This window comes from Struthio camelus, chromosome 2 (genome assembly GCF_040807025.1).
Source record: "Struthio camelus isolate bStrCam1 chromosome 2, bStrCam1.hap1, whole genome shotgun sequence".
NCBI lineage: Eukaryota > Metazoa > Chordata > Aves > Struthioniformes > Struthionidae > Struthio > Struthio camelus.
In genome coordinates this window covers 162,803,117-162,818,711 of record NC_090943.1, presented here as the reverse complement: position 1 = coordinate 162,818,711, position 15,595 = coordinate 162,803,117, and the positions used below count along the sequence as shown (strand labels likewise).

The window sequence follows — 15,595 nt, the reverse complement described above, 5'->3', positions numbered from 1 at the left end:
AACATTGCAACACTGGTACTGAAAGCTTCCCCCGAGGAGGGAACGTGGGAGAGCTAAGCACATGTTGCCTGTGTTTTGGTGGTAGTTGGGATGATTTCCGTGCTTCAGAAAGCTGAAAGTGAAACAGCTTGATTCTCTGTGCTTGAAAAAGGGAAGGAAACTGAAATGCAGCTTCCTTGTCTCCTTTTCAAGAGGCTTTTGTTTTGCTATGTAAAGTCAAATATGCTCACGTTATAAGGGTGGGAAGCCTGAACTGAAAAAGTGTTTTAACATGTTGATACGTTCCTATTTATCTTTAACTACCTGAATCTCAGTAATAAAATCTGATCATTGCAAGTATTTTGCTTGATTTCTTATAACTATGGTGTATTTTGTCTTACATGTAAAGAATACACCCCATTTCTTAGGGGGAAAATGATTGTTCATCACATAATTACATTATGAAACTTTTTAGCTTTCTCCATAAATTCTTCTTTAAATTTGAAATGCCTTGAGAAGAATTGTCTCTTATTTTATGTTTCTTCACGAGTAAGATGTTCATTTGAAACAATTGTAAGTCTTAATATTGCAGTTGATGCACATACTTAGCTATAGAAATTTCGGTCTTTAAAGACCAGAATAGATTTTTTCTTCAGAACTTTTCCGTAGGTCAGTAGGGTCAATAGTATGTTTCTTTTTAATTAAAAACAAATACACAAAAAAATCCGTACAATAGACTTCAGTAGTGTGGACATTGCTCTTAAGCTACCTCTTCTTAATAGAACATTTTTAAAACTAGTGCCGCATTAATTAACTTACCATAGTTGTGGTGATATTTTTAATTTCTCCCCATTGACATGCAGCAGATCACTGATTTGATTTAGATTTTTGTAGTATAATCTTACAGCATAATTGACTTGGAAATTGCTTTCTCTTCTTCTGCAGAATAAAAATTTACCGATAGAGAATACTACAGATTGTTTAAGCACCATGGCGAGTGTGTGCAGGGTCATGCTGGAAACCCCGTGAGTATGAACAGTGTTTGTCTTGTGTATGAATCATCTCTGATACAGTTAAGACATTGAGAAACTAGGAATAGTGGTATTTTCTTTTTACCAACTTAGTTGTTAACCTTGGCATGAGACTAGCTAGTCTCATTTTGCTAGCTATGCAAATCATGCGGTCTACTTTTCTGAGCAAATTAATATTTAAAAGTAGGATGGCTATGAAAGCTAGACAGCCTCTTGGCACTTTTTATAAATGGCTTTCTCATATATAATTCAGGAAAATATACTCTCTGAGCAATTGCCTAGAGCCTCCTGAAAGAGGGGTTCTGGGCAATGCATTGAATGGTACCGCCTTACGAGTTTGACTGCCACCAGTAATAGCAACCCTGTCTGGGGAATTATGAAATGACTTTAGGCAAGAAGACAGTGTATTCACCACTGTAAATTCATGAAGCACTGGGAGTATGAACAAAAAGTCAAGCTAAGCATAGTGTTTTTATCTATTTCTTCTGGGATGTAAATAGTTTCCCATTGGTAAAACTATTTAAGCATGTGGTATGATGTCTCATTTAAGTAAATTTTGAACTGAATGCCATAGTACATTTGTTGTGGAGGTCCTCTGCAAGCTCCAAATGTTTGTACTGTTACCGTGCTTAGGAATGATCTAGCCTGCTTAAGAAAGCAGTTGAGCATTGCTCCTTAAGCTTGATTTTTTTTTTTCCTAATTTGGAAGTTTGGGACGCTTGTTTATCAGCGGTAGGAGCGGAAAGGATAGGAAGCATTGAAAGCAAAATTAGTGTGTCTTGTCTTAATCTTTTTCACCTTACAAGAAGCCAAAGTTACTACTGAAATCATGTAGCAGTAGAAAGCTATTTTAGGTTTGAGAATCTTTCTTTGTTAACCTCCAGCTAATTCTTTCTAAGGAGTAGTGTGACTGCTATAGTCAGATTATTAAAAGGGAAAAGGAAAAACCTCAAAACGTTTTCTTTGCTCTTGAGGATTTATGTCACGATTTATCTCTTTAATCTTCTTCCATCTTTACCAGTGTATGCCATGATCTTGTGTTTGACAGATGATATTCTGTGTTTTTAAATTACAGTGAATATAGAAGCAGGTTTACAAATGAGGACACAGTATCATTCTGTCTGAGGGTAATGGTGGGTGTCATCATACTCTATGACCACGTGCATCCGGTGGGCGCTTTTGCCAAAACTTCAAAAATTGATGTAAGTTTACTGTTATTAAATAATCTTTTGGGCATTTAAATTGTGTATAGACTACTTTTCTTTCCTCCAGGTGCTAATAACAGATGTACACTTTGGAATGATAGTAAGTGGGTGATATTTATGGTCAGCATATGATATACCTAAGTAGTGAAAAATACAGGCTAGACCTTCAGATGCATAAATGATTGTTAAGACATGCAAAAATCTGTTTTGCTGGAATTCAGCCAGTGTCTTTAAATGCTTATAAATACATAGAATAATAATAATAATAATATAAAATAATGTTTGTGTTGAAAAGTCAAAATTAGAATGACTGGAAATAGCAGCGGAATCCAGCTTATTCCTCATGATCTCATAATACTAGCTTCATTGTCCTTCAAAGAGTCTTCAAGTCTTTAAGTTTCTGCTTTTGTTTAGTGGTAGTAATCTATGGAATATGTGCCGTTAACGTTTAGTTTTTAGTGGTTGTTTTGAATGAACAGTTATCCTATTCTATTAGTTACAGTTTGTTATTATTTCTCTGGCTGAGTGTAATAGTTCCTATAATAAGGATTTTGTTTACAGTTCCTTTTTTAAGATCTATACAGCAGCTTGACATCAAAGTTGCATTGTCCATAGAGAAGTAGAATTCTGAATAGCTGAGACATTCTGTTGTAGGAAAATGTGAGAATACAGAACGCTTTCTTCCTTTCCAGTATCAAGAAGGTGTCTTCACACTGCTGCAGTTTTTAAACAATTTTTTTTTTTTTAGTCTGAGAAGCTGAATATAAAACACTTTTGTAAGCTTGTGTGATATTTGCATGAAAAAATGTTTAATATTTTTTTAACTCCTAGATGAAAGGATGCATCAAAGTTCTTAAAGATCAGCCTCCTAACAGTGTAGAAGGCCTTCTAAATGCTCTCAGGTATTTTTTTTTCTTTTACTTGAAATAATCTAACGTGAATTTGCAGAAATTGTCCAGGGCCTTTGCTTCAGCAGTAAGGTGTTCAGTCAGTGTAACACGTAAATGGTCTGTGGGGTTCCTTCCCCCCCCCCCCCCAAGCTTCTCTTCCAGTGTGTCTTGAGATGTGGAGACATGAAGAAGCTACTGAGCCTTAAAAGCAAGGCTGCAAACTTGAAGTTGCTATCCTAAGATAACATTTTTGTATGCTTTAACTGCGTGTAGGATAAGAATGAGTCTGTAGAGGTAATTGTGGCAGAGTGGCCATCGTACCTGAAGTTAGAACTGAGGGCAAAGTGTAATATGTCTTAAAAGTTAACTAGGGTGCAGCCTTCTGTAGTTTTGTGGTTGCATCTACTGACTGAACTACTAAACAAGCAAATGACCAGCTGCAGTGTGTACGTTGTGACTTCTGTTCACTTACCGTAGAAATGGCTGGATTAGTTTCCGTTGGCCATACCCTCGGCTAGCTGAGGTAGCGCTGTAGTTTGGCCGTGACTTACTGATTTGATTGTTTATTAGTGGAATATAGGAGTAATGTAATGTAACTTCATGTTTCACAGATAGCTTCAAGCATGTAAGGCAAATTGTTTTTGGAGTGTAACTAAAAACTAGTCCTCGTTTTCAAACTGTTTAAGAGAGGTACTTGAAACAGCACAGTCTAAGTTTGCTAAAGAATATACAAGACATGATGCATCAAATGGAGACATAATAAAAATGAGTAATTCTCCTATAGAAACCTAACAATTGCTAATTGGATTATAAAGCTCTGTCTAGTCACTAACCTGTTCTTTACATTGGTGTCCAGTGTCAGACAAGTGGCAAAAGGTGCCATGGTAGGCAGATGAAGGCTTCGTTCTCATCCTTGCTTGAAAAAATACCATACCACTTTGATAACATTTAATTATAACTGGATATTGTTATTCATGTCTCATTTGTTATGAATCATGGAAACTTTGGTTCCTCTTGCCTGAGAAAGTGTGCAGTTTGTTTTTCTTACCAGTAGTGAAACCGCTTTAATTTTGTTTTCCCTCTTTCATGTATTAAGATCTGGTAAGTAAACTAATATGCTGTTTTATATCAGGTTTCACTTGCAAATTTTTTCCACGTTGTTAACTAAAGAAAAAGGGGGTGGGGTTTTGGGGGGGCGACAAAAACTTATAGGTTTGATCTGAGACTTTCTGTGGTTGTTTCCATGGCTGAATAATTTTGTTACTCATCTCTGAACCCCTTGCAAGTCAGCAAAGTCTTTGAGATGGTGATCAGTGAAAATGCAAGCTTCCAGAGGAAAAACGCTGTATTAACATTTAATTTCTGAATTTTGATTGCAGTTGGATAGATCTTACAGGTACTTCATTCTTTCCCCTCATAGCTGACACTGTTGACAAAGAATACAGAAAGGTGTAGTTCAAGTTCTCACTCCATTGTGCATTATTTTGTAGTTTGTAGTGTGAATTTAGTCTGTGCTCTCATGCTGATCCTTCACTTCACTAACTCGTTTCATACATATGTATTTTAGCAATCCTGGTATTTCATATACTTGATTACTCATTTGGATATGATATTTAAAACTGTTTAAAATCAAATTGGGAATTACTAGCAAGAGTTGCCGAAGTGGGAGAACTTGATGAACTGTTTTCTGCATGGATGGCAGAAAGAGGCTCAAGATGATGTAATGAGAAATTAAGTTCAAGTCTGAGTCTTTGATTGTGGAGGACTGTGGGAAGTTCGCATGTTCCCTCAAGAGATACGTAATCTGTCTTAAAAGCCAATGGAAGGTGGTATAGATTTGGAGGGAGATCAGCTGTTTATAATTTGAAATTCATACAGATATTTTAATCATGTTCAGCTTTTTCACATGGGCAAAGTATCAAATGCCATAACTTTTCTAGTTTTCAGAGAACTGTAGGCCTCTTGTTTGTGGAAAGTATAAATAACTAAAATGATCTATATGGATATCAATTAAAAAACAAAAAGCCATTGTATATTCTTGCAGTGAACCAATAATAAAATATCACTGCAGTTGCAAATCACAAAGTGCTAAATTGACACGATCAATTTGAATTACAGGAATAAGGTGTTTTTTTTTTTTTTTTAAACTACCATTTAGATTACGATCTAAAGAGAAAGATAGTGAAGGAATCACGAAGTTGAGGATATACAGTACTTTCTATTTAAAAATGAGATGACTGAGGGTTTTGTAGTGATGGAAAATGTCTAATGTCCCTGAGAATTTTGAATGGGGAGGGGATGCAAAAATAAATGCGGGCATCTACTCTGTAGGAGTGTAGTTACTTTAACTAAACTGGAAATTAGGCTGTAAAAGCTATAGACTTCATTCTCACTAAGGGATCTGAAAGGTTCATCACTAAAAGTTTTGAGGAAAAGTTTCTGAAACCGTATTCTGTTTGAAGGTGTTGCCTATGGTTGGAGATCTCACAGTCAGTATTAGTATTCATAATTGGCTATCACAATTGGTAAGTTTACTGGGAAGTGGACTATGCGTGTCCTGAGCTAACACCCAGCTGCGGTGCATTAACTCATCTTTGATACAAGACTGTTGGGCTGTAGTTCTGATTAATAAAAGAATTTCCTGAACAGAATGTGTTCCTTGTGGACTTGGTAACAACTGAGTGTGTGATGATCACTGGGTGAGGGCTTTATTCTGACCTAACAAAAGTGTAACTTCCTCGTTTACTGGCTCAGCCTATCTGTGCCAAAATAAAACTGTCATCATGCTCCTGATTATTTTTTTTTTTGCTTTGTTTAGGTACACAACAAAGCATTTGAATGATGAGACTACCTCCAAGCAAATTAAATCCATGTTGCAATAACAATTACCTGGAATTAGCACCTGCTGTAGACAGACAGTATTCTGCAATGACTGAGATGCACAGATTTTTTTTTTTAGTGATTGCAACTACTATCTCGTTCATTCTTGCTTTTTATTTTCTCTTCTCTCTTCCTGTTTACCCTTTTTTTAATCACTTTCTTGTTCTTAAGTAAGCTCAGACTTCTTTTCTGTGCCAAATCAATGAAAATTATCAATTCTGGAAAGTATTCTACTTTCAAGAATAGCCATCCTAAGTGGCAGCTAATTATGCGTTGCATTTGGATTTCTCTGTACTGGGGAAAGATTTGTGACTTGAACTAAATATTTTTAAACTTGTGGTTTTTTCTTTTTTTGAAAAACTAATATTTAATATTGCTTCTTCTGCATGGCAAGACTGCCTACTTCTGCTATTTAAAAATCCCTTGATGACTCCATTTTCTATTGCAGCTTATTTTCATGTGCAACCATGAGGAAACTAAAAGCAGATTTGTTTAAATTAACTGTGTTTGTACAAATGGTACCCAACACAAAGGTTTTTTTAAATGAGTAAAAACTGTTTTGTTTAAAAGTTACGTTTGCATTTTGACTCATTTTTGTAAGAATGTATGTTGTATGTTTAACCTTTAATAACTAACGTTAAACTGTGGTGTGTGCGTAGCAAAATTACGTATGCATGTTCATGTCAAATGATTGGCTGTGGATAAGATAATAAAATCAGCTTTCATTTTTCTAAGTGTGGTTTGATTTACCAGTATTTTGAGTGAGATGTCTTCGTGCTTTTTGGATTTTTACAAAAAATAAATTTATAAATTTTATATAGTGAAAACTCTGCTGTTTCATTATCAGTAACCACTAGAATCTAATCCACTGAATTTACACCTAGCTCTCTATTCTGTCCTGCTTCCCTGTCCCCAGAAATATTACTCATGCAGGGCTTGGGAGGCAGAACTTTGTTCAGTCTGTATAGATCCGTGTGGACATTGCTGAAGAACCTGCAACGTGAGTATCCCTGTTTACTCTGGGGTCATCAAAAATGACATTCCAGGTTTAGCTGCCAGTTTGGTTCTTTCAGAACCGGAATCTGGGAGATTAACTTCTCTCTCCGAGTTTACCATTGTATCTTCTTTTAGAACTTTAGGTATTTTGAATTGTGTGCAAGATCTGAATCTTCTTAACATATTAAATAATGTTCCTGTGCTCATTGACTAGCTTTTTACTGCAGCAAATGTTAAGTTTTGAGTAGGTGAAGAAAAAACTTTTGGTGGGGGACAAGAACTGAAGAGGAAAACGAGAATCAAGAATTACTAGCAAGAACATCTCTTGAAGATGGCGTGGTTTGCATCAACGGGCAAAAATTGCTGTGCCTCTTATTTCCCTGTGTGATTATGCCTAAATGAGCTGTTAACACTTTGGAAAGGAGATTTGAAACCTCTAGACAAGCCCGAACACCCTGAGATTTATTTGCTGGCCGAATGCCTTTTTGTAGCTTTGCCTGGAATGCTGACTCCAACTATAACATACTAGCGTGACCATGCTGGATTTCTTGTGGACATCCTTCTCATGCCCCATCAGAAAAGATTCTCTCTGTCTCTCTTTTTTTTTATTATTATTGTTTGGATTTTTTTTTCCCTTGTAAAAGGTGATCTGCATAATTTTAAATAATATATTTGAAGGAAGAGTTTGAAGAAGGCATAAGTACAATTGTTTGCTCCTCATGAGATGGTGATTCCTCTATAATCTGTCAAATGTCTAGAAGTTTGAGACTGAGAAGTTCAGATCGTCTGGGGTCGTTGATGTTGACTCTACGTTTGTTAGGAAGGGTGTATATATATAAAAATAGAAAATTTTTATATGAAGAATGCTTAGTAGAGATCCAAGCTGCAGAGAAAGTAAAGCATGTGTTGTGCTGTCTACAGAAATAAAATAGTGTTACTTAAACCTAGTACTGTGATCTAGTCCTTTTGGCAGTCTCGCAGATGAATGCAGCTGAGAAAAACAAATTGTGTTTTGCCCTAAAACAAAAAAAATTTTTTCTTTGAATTTTATTAATGTTAAAAAATTGTATACAGGTTCCTGAAATGCAACCAGCCATTCTCACCGCGTATCTGAAAGTTTCACTGACCTTCTGTGTTCATTACCAATAGGAGAAAATTATTTTCATCTCAGCCTTGTCACAGTGAATACATTTTATCAGATAAAAGTCAGCAGAGGGGCAATTGTATTCCTCCCGTGCTTTATTTTTTGGAAATAAAGCTTTCTAGAGGAAATACATTTTGCAGAGAACGTATTTTAAGCGCCGCTTGGGTATTTACCATCTTTTATTTCAGATCTCATTAAAGAGCGCTCACAACAGTAAATGCGGGAGGGGTGCCGTTATTGAAGAACTGGAAGGATCAGAGTTCTTTTCCTTCACCCACCTCAACGGGTAGTGACTAAAACAAGCCAGAACTTTGTACATCTACTATTCCGGCAGCTCTTTGTTTCTGCTTTTAAGTATTGTTCTTTCTGTGGCCTAAGAAAAATTACAACTTTCCTTTTTTTGATTCCAGCATTTCCATTCTGCAGTTTCTCTATGTACGCAGCTGGGAAGGGGATTAGAGCTGACATGCCTGTGGGTTAGCTGGGCCACAGCTCTGAGCTTCCCAAGAGCAGAGCGTAGGCCTTGCAGCGCATCGGGCGTCAGCTGCTCAGATTTCTGAACAGGAGCTGCTGTGCGTTTGCTACCTTGCCTTGTTGCCTGTTCCTTGCAACCCCGCTTTTTCGTCTCCCTCTCTCTTTTGGTTCTTCTGTCCACTGTGTGGACAGAAAGGCAGCTTGGGTGGCTCAGTATTGACCACTTGAAGATTAACTTTTCAAGAGATGCTCACTCCCACCTTGGGATGGCACTCACCCTGAAGTAAGTAAGAGCTTCTTGAAGTTCCAGGCTGGTGTGGCACACTGTGGTTTAAATAAATGCTGTGCTTGATTTAACCATCCTCCATTGGGTGCGAGCTGTTGTAACCGCCTCATAGCTGTGGTGGAACGTGCTCTGCTTGTGCTGCTGCCCCTGAATATACGTATAAAGTCCCATTGCCACTTTTTTCCTGACCTGGGATTTACCACAGAGCCAGGTTCCTTAGGGAAAAGGGATCCATAGGGGCTTGTGTTGAGGGGTGCTCCCAGTCATGAGAGAGTAAAGTGGTTGCGTAGCTCCTCTCCTTGTCACAGTGCTGTTGGTTTGTGCCTCCTCACGAGCCCTGGATTTGTGCGTTTGCACAGCTCTTTGTTGCCAGCCTGCTTGTCTGTTGTCGGTTGGTTCTTAAAACTTCACATACAAAATACATAAGCTATAGAAATTTCTGTCCTAAAGTATCCTTTTTGTGTTTGCTGCTGCTTATAAACCCCATCAAGATTTCATATTGCCAGAAATGATGCCTATTGCTGAGGCTACTTGGCACATAATGTATGAGTTTATTTTAATTCCTACGGCCAGACTGGAGACTCTATGTTATAATGCATATTGGTAGTTTCATTATGGCTGGAGCAGATCTGAAGAGACATCTGCTCCTGAAACTTGCTGCTTGTTGCAAGTGGACGTAGAGCCGTCACTGGCCAGCATCGCAATGTAGATGCGCCCTCCCTTGGCCGCTCTCTCCTCCCGCTCGCAAAGTCTCTGCCAGCGCATTTTCCACAGCAGGGTTGCGGGTGACTCTTCAGCCTATTGCTTCACTGGAAGGGGGGTACTTATCTTCCTTCCCTTTAGTGTTTTTAAATTTAATGTAGTTTTTCTGCCCCTGAAAAGAGTTTTATCTGTGAAACAGATGTAAATAATTCATAAGTAGTGGTTTATGAAGTCACAATGAGTTTATAGCTATCCACAGTATTTGAAAAGTGCATCTATGTGGAAACCAACTCAGATGTTTACTGCTCACTGCAGATACATGCGTGTATAGGTCATGAGTGTGTCTTGAGGCTGCTCTTTATAGCTGTTGCAGCAGGGTTACAAATTTCTCAACATTTTCAGGTGAGGTGGCTTCTGTTGTCGAGATACAGAACTAGCCCTGAATTAGCAAGCTATTTACACGTATTTATCTTGGTCTTTTTACTGGCCCAATCAAAGTTTTTTCACTCCTTTTCCTAATTTGCTCCCCAATGTAGCATCTACTTGCTGACCAATAGTTGTGGCTCTCCATCTGGGAGCAATGAAGCAAGAAGTCAAGTAATTCTAGTATAAAGTTCGTGCTATCGATTTGCATCCAAATTTTGTAACATATTGTCATCACTTGGGATATTCAAGATTGAATGATTGCATCCAACTCAGTGCTGTGGATGTGTGACATTGCTTTGCTTTCCCCTACTTCTTTAGTTTTGTTTCATCCTTCTGCTTTGTTAGACTATGATAAAAGAAGGATACCTGGGCAAGCTTGTTGCTTCCCTGAAAAGTTAAAACACGAGAAGGGCAGTACTCGGTGACAAAATCTAGGAAGTTAAAATCTGACCCTCTTGAATCTGAACAAGCAGCAATATGTTCTGCTCTACTTTTGTCACAGTTACAGAAAGTGGCGTAGCCTGTCAAACCAGTGGTTTCTTAGCTTGTATGGGGGAAGTTCCTTGTTACCATGAGATGCTTTGCAAGGCTTGGACACAAGCGATGGCTTTATTCTTAAGTATTATAATTACTTTGCCGGTAAACAGTTGACTGCATGGCAGTCCAGTGGCAAAAGTTACACAGACTTTGTGTGTTATAAATCTAGCTGTTGGAATGAATCCAAGTTCTGTCAGCATATAGAGCTGAATGTATTTTGAGGTTCTGCTAGCAACAAATGGATGTGCAGTGAAAAGGATGTGCAATGAGTTTTATTGCTCTGTTTTCTTGCACATTATTAGAAGTTTTATAGGCTCTGCTAGCAAAATGGCTCTGCCCTGTAAAGCTGAGATACTAAAGGGTCTGTGCTGAAAAATAATAAGAATTAATTACCCATGCCTTAAAAAAGGCCTTTAGTTTTAAGACTGCTCTCCTCAGTTCCTACTTGATTCTTTGGTATCCAGACCAGTTTCTTTCCAATGTTCTGTCTTCACATGTCTAGATAGGTATCTACCTCATGGGATTACAAATCTAAAAAAGTAAACTCTATACTTCCCTTTTTCGGTTGAATATATCTGAAAACGTTCTGTAGTTTCTATTGTTTTAACTTCGAGATGTGACATGTAGCCCCAAAGGTTTTATTTCCTTCTCTGACAACTCCGTGATGACCTGTCTGATACAGAGCCTTGCCTGTGACCAGAGAGAGCACTTACAATTTTTCTCCCTGTCAAAGAACTTTGCGATTTACTGAAAGCTGCTTGTTTGCTGCGCGGTTACTGCCAGCTCCGGAGCAGAGGGTATTTCAGCAGTAAAATTATAATTCAAAAAAAGATCTTGAGCTTCCTGGTAGTTGCCACCAGTGATAGCTTTGTTGGAAAACATTGCAATACCGGCTTAGGTGATGCCGTTACTTCACATCATCTCACTCAATTACTCTTTATTTTATTTTTTTTGGAAATGCTGCACAGTTAAAGAATCCACTGCCTGTGAAGGCCTTGCCTGGAACCAAAATGCCTTTTTTTTCTCCTCTTCATTCAAATTATCCCCTTGAGTGCACAAGTCCTTCATGTTGTTGCTGGAGGTGGCCTTCTAAACTATCTCTTGTGCTAGAGGTGAACCTCTCAGGACAGTAAAACTGACCTTTGCTTCACAGCCCTGGGGCTTTGTGATTATCTGAGATTTCCTGTGCATGTGAATGGTCTTAGAGCTCCTGCCTTCAGAGGGCTATGCTCACCTGGAGGTTTTCCACTGCTACCCTGCTCTGTAGTCTCTACATGATCCACAGTTATAGCTGTGACTTCACACTACACCTTTTTTTCCCTCTAGGTAAAGGCTGGAGAAGTCTTCTTTTAATGCTTTGGCAATGTTTATTGTCTTCCAAGTGCTGCTACAATTAGGCGCGGTTGTACTCCTAGGACCCCAACGTGTACACGCAGGAGCTAGAGAGATTTAGGTTTATTTGTCTTCTCCCCCATTGGCAGAGAACTGCAGCAGTTTGCTACCCCGTGCAGGCTCCTGCCTTCGGGATGTGCATGATCTGCTCATGCTTGTACTTTCTCTGGATTGCTCTGCCCAAAAGGCCAACACATTGCTGCAGAGGTAAGAAGTGGCTGATAAAGCAGGCAAGGAGTTACAAGCAGCTGATGACCAGTGATGGTGAAGCAGGACACTGGTGAGCTGCACTCTCTCCTGACTCCTGCCATGGGTTTCCTCAATAGTGGTGGCAAATCACTTGATATCGAGGTCTCCAGAAGTTGGGTCTCTATGTGCTCTCCCCCTCCTCGCCATCCAGTGTGAATCACTGATGTCCCCTTTTGCAGAGGGGTGGAGAGCTCCTGCTGCTGGTGATATCTGTGATACATCCTTCATGGCTTGCTTTTTTTGCAGAAAAGGCACCTTAGGCTGACTCCCCGTGTTACTGGGTAGTTCTAATGCGGTTCTGGGCTACCGTTTGCTACCTGTAAAACAGGAAAACTCGTTACTACATCACCTTTTAAGGGGATGCAAAAGAAATTGGAAAGGAATAGCTGCTGTAATAGCGAGTGCTGTGTAAAAGCCTGCAGGGATGTCCGTTCTTCATTATGGGTAGAGACTGAATAGAACCAAGAGTCTCTTAGCAAATAGTTGCTATGGAAATCCATAGTCAGGAGCCAGCCCCCTTTTTGGTGGTTACCGTATACTCTAAGCTGACTGAGGCAGAGAGAAGTCCATAGTCATGGCAGTCTGAGACAGCTCCACGTCAGAGCCAGCCTGGAAGGAGCAGCTCATCAGGCCTTTGTTGTGGCCTAGCTTTCCCTTGGATGTGGAGCCAGAAGAGACTGTGACCTTATTGTTTTATCCTGGCTCCCCATCCTCCCTTATTGCGTAATTTCGCGTGTGCCCATTGTGTCAAACGACGGGCTGGGTTCCAGACTTGCAAGGGGAGCGTGTGCATGCGTCCAGCTCATCACATGCAGCTGGAAATGCACCCAGCATGTGAAGGGGGATGTCAGAGAGATATCTGATTGCAGGGTGGAGGGGAGATGTTGCGGCGTAAGGCTGAAGTCTCCCTAACCAGCTATGTGACCCCGATCGACGTTGGTGTAACTAAAAGCAGTATGGGAGTGGATTTGCTGAAAGACTTGATCTTAAGTAATGTGCAAGTCTTAATTGTGCTATTTCCCAGCTTTTAGGAAGTTGTCTTTATCATCTTTAACATCCTTACTGTTGTTTTTAAGGTAATATACTCTAAATTCAGCACTATGTACTGGCAATAATCGGTGAAATGCTGCTTTGGGGCCTAGACTAGACTTCTGTGTTCATCAACCGATTGTCTGCATTCAAGCTAGAAGAATGATGATTTAATGCTAAGGGAAGGAAAGTTGGCTGATATCATGAGACGTTTCCTAACAGATCTCTTACACTGACATAAATGTCTTGCAAGAGAAGTGGAGGAAGATGGCTCCTTGGAGACTTTTAAGCTAGACTGAGTAAAGGGCTGGAGGTGGGTTTTAGGAAATCTTCCTGCTCTGAAATGGGCTGGACTGGCTGACCAGTCTTTTCCATCTCAAGCTGAAATAGATCACTGGAAATTATGATTAGGAAATGTTCCCGTGCAGACAGATGGAAGCGTCAAAATTCAGAAGCTGGGAGCTGTTGAGCCAAAATATGATCCACAGAGCATCAATAATAAGCAAAGAATAAAAATTGTAACGTTGAACAGAGTTGTGGAAAATATTTTCTTTTGTACTGCATGAACCAAAAAGCGTTCCTGGGAAAGCTGCCCTGTCTAAATGAAGAGAAACCGGCTGTCCTGAAGAGGGCAGTGATGCTCTTTTAAAACGAACTGCACTTCCTGGCCAAATGCCACCGTTCTTTGAGAGTGACTGTCCCACCCACAAACTCTCCCTTCTATAAATTACTGCAATATTACTTTTCCCTTCAAAGACTTTGCAATCCATTGCTCTCTTTATTTCTCCCCTCGTTTCGACACATTAGCACAACTTGCTTCATGCTCCTCGTTTGCAAATGAGGAACAATTGATACTGCAGCGTAATTGCGTGTCTGCTCCAAAGCAAGGAGCTCATCTAAAAAACTAACGGCCCCAAACTCCCAAGTTCTGTTTCTGATAGTCTACAAGACTCTAAATAAGTTTGAAACACGCTGCTAATCAAAATCTAATTAAAGATTTTAGTGAATTTTCGTGGGCTGGGTTTGGTTAGGAAAGGTGCTGCGTGGTGGAAGGGTAAGCTCGTGCTTGGCGAACGGAGCAGGTAGAGCTGTGCCATGGCAGGCTTTCACATGGCCGCTCCAGGCCCCCGGCCTCGCAGGGCCAACTCGTCTTCAGCAGCCGCTGCCCCTCGCCGGCGAGGCTCTGGGAGGGGATTGTCCTTGGAGCAGCGTTGGCCACTTCGGTGCGCCCAGTTGAACGCTTTCATGATGTTTTGACCCGGGTTTACCATTCAGGTTCAGGCCCTGCCCCGCCACAGCCCCAAAGCCGTTTGTGAGTGCAGAGACAGCTCTTCAGAGGCTCAGATCTGGAAAACCTTAAAGACGGATCTGATGGGACCCCAAGCCCATCCGACCTGCGGTGGGGAAGGTTTCTTCTCGAGCGCGGGGGAGCAGGGGATCAGATGGGAAGGTTTTGCCATCTGATTCTGGATCAGCCTTCACGGCTACTGCTGTGAGGAGAGCTATGAGCAATATCTGTCTAGGTATTTAAGTATTTTAGCCAATCTATCGTGCCACTGTTGTAGATGCTGTAAGTTTACAATAAAACCTCTGTCGCAGGTGAACCTTGTGAACTGAAGTGATTTCTTCAAACAGGGAGCGTGCTGCATCCCCTCTGCCAGTCCCATGCTGGCATGGGACTTTACCTTCTCCCCCAAAATTTATTGTTTTCGCTAAAGTTATGTCAGCCACACCAGACACAGCTTGAGCCTGTATCCAATACCGAGGAATTTCTGGGGCCTGATTAGCCTGAGGTTAGGAATATCCCACACTCGCTGACGCTCCATTTCTCTCGTAAACGAGCAGTTTGGCACTGTGAAGCCGAGCAGCGTTTTCGCAGCTCGAGCGAGCAGCTGAGCGCCGTGCTGGCCTGCACCAGGAGCGGCTCCGAGATGCTGTATCAGGGGATTGGAATTTGGTCGGTCTGGGCTGCTTCCTGTTCCCAATGACGATTCCAGACGCTTGGAAACGCGGGCTACCCAGCGCTGGATGTGAAGGCTGCTTCGGAGGGATATAACAGAGGAGCGAGATCAGATAGCAGGCAAGCAGAGCAGCTGATTCAGGTGCTTTGATAAAACAAGTAAGGCGTAAGCATCAAGCAGAGCTTCAAAACCCGAATGACATCTGTATGACCTCGTCGCTGATGAGTGGGGCGCTCATTTTAAGCTGATTTTTGTGCAAGGATGACATGTATGCTGAGAAGCACAGGGTGGGCTGTAAATGGGGAAAGCCAATAACTTAACTTGCGCTGCAATCGTTCCTGGGGATGCTGATCAAATGGCGCCCGGAAGTAGAGTCTCTCCTTCTTTCTTCAGCAATCATGCAGCCGTTTGGCA

General features: G+C 40.6%; 1 protein-coding gene across 25 annotated transcripts in view; it reads left to right on the top strand.

Annotated features, from left to right (window-relative positions):
* CYRIB (CYFIP related Rac1 interactor B) overlaps window positions 1-6,801 on the top strand; it is a 101,834-nt gene extending 95,033 nt beyond the window's left edge. For all 25 annotated transcript variants that reach the window (XM_068933291.1, XM_068933280.1, XM_068933300.1 and 22 more), the window contains 4 exons: window positions 925-1,004; window positions 2,086-2,212; window positions 3,047-3,117; window positions 5,924-6,801. In XM_068933291.1, the coding sequence (XP_068789392.1) occupies window positions 925-1,004; window positions 2,086-2,212; window positions 3,047-3,117; window positions 5,924-5,987 (342 nt within the window). In that variant the 3' untranslated portion in view covers window positions 5,988-6,801. The remainder of the gene's footprint in view (window positions 1-924; window positions 1,005-2,085; window positions 2,213-3,046; window positions 3,118-5,923) is intronic.
* Window positions 6,802-15,595: the final 8,794 nt, after the last annotated feature.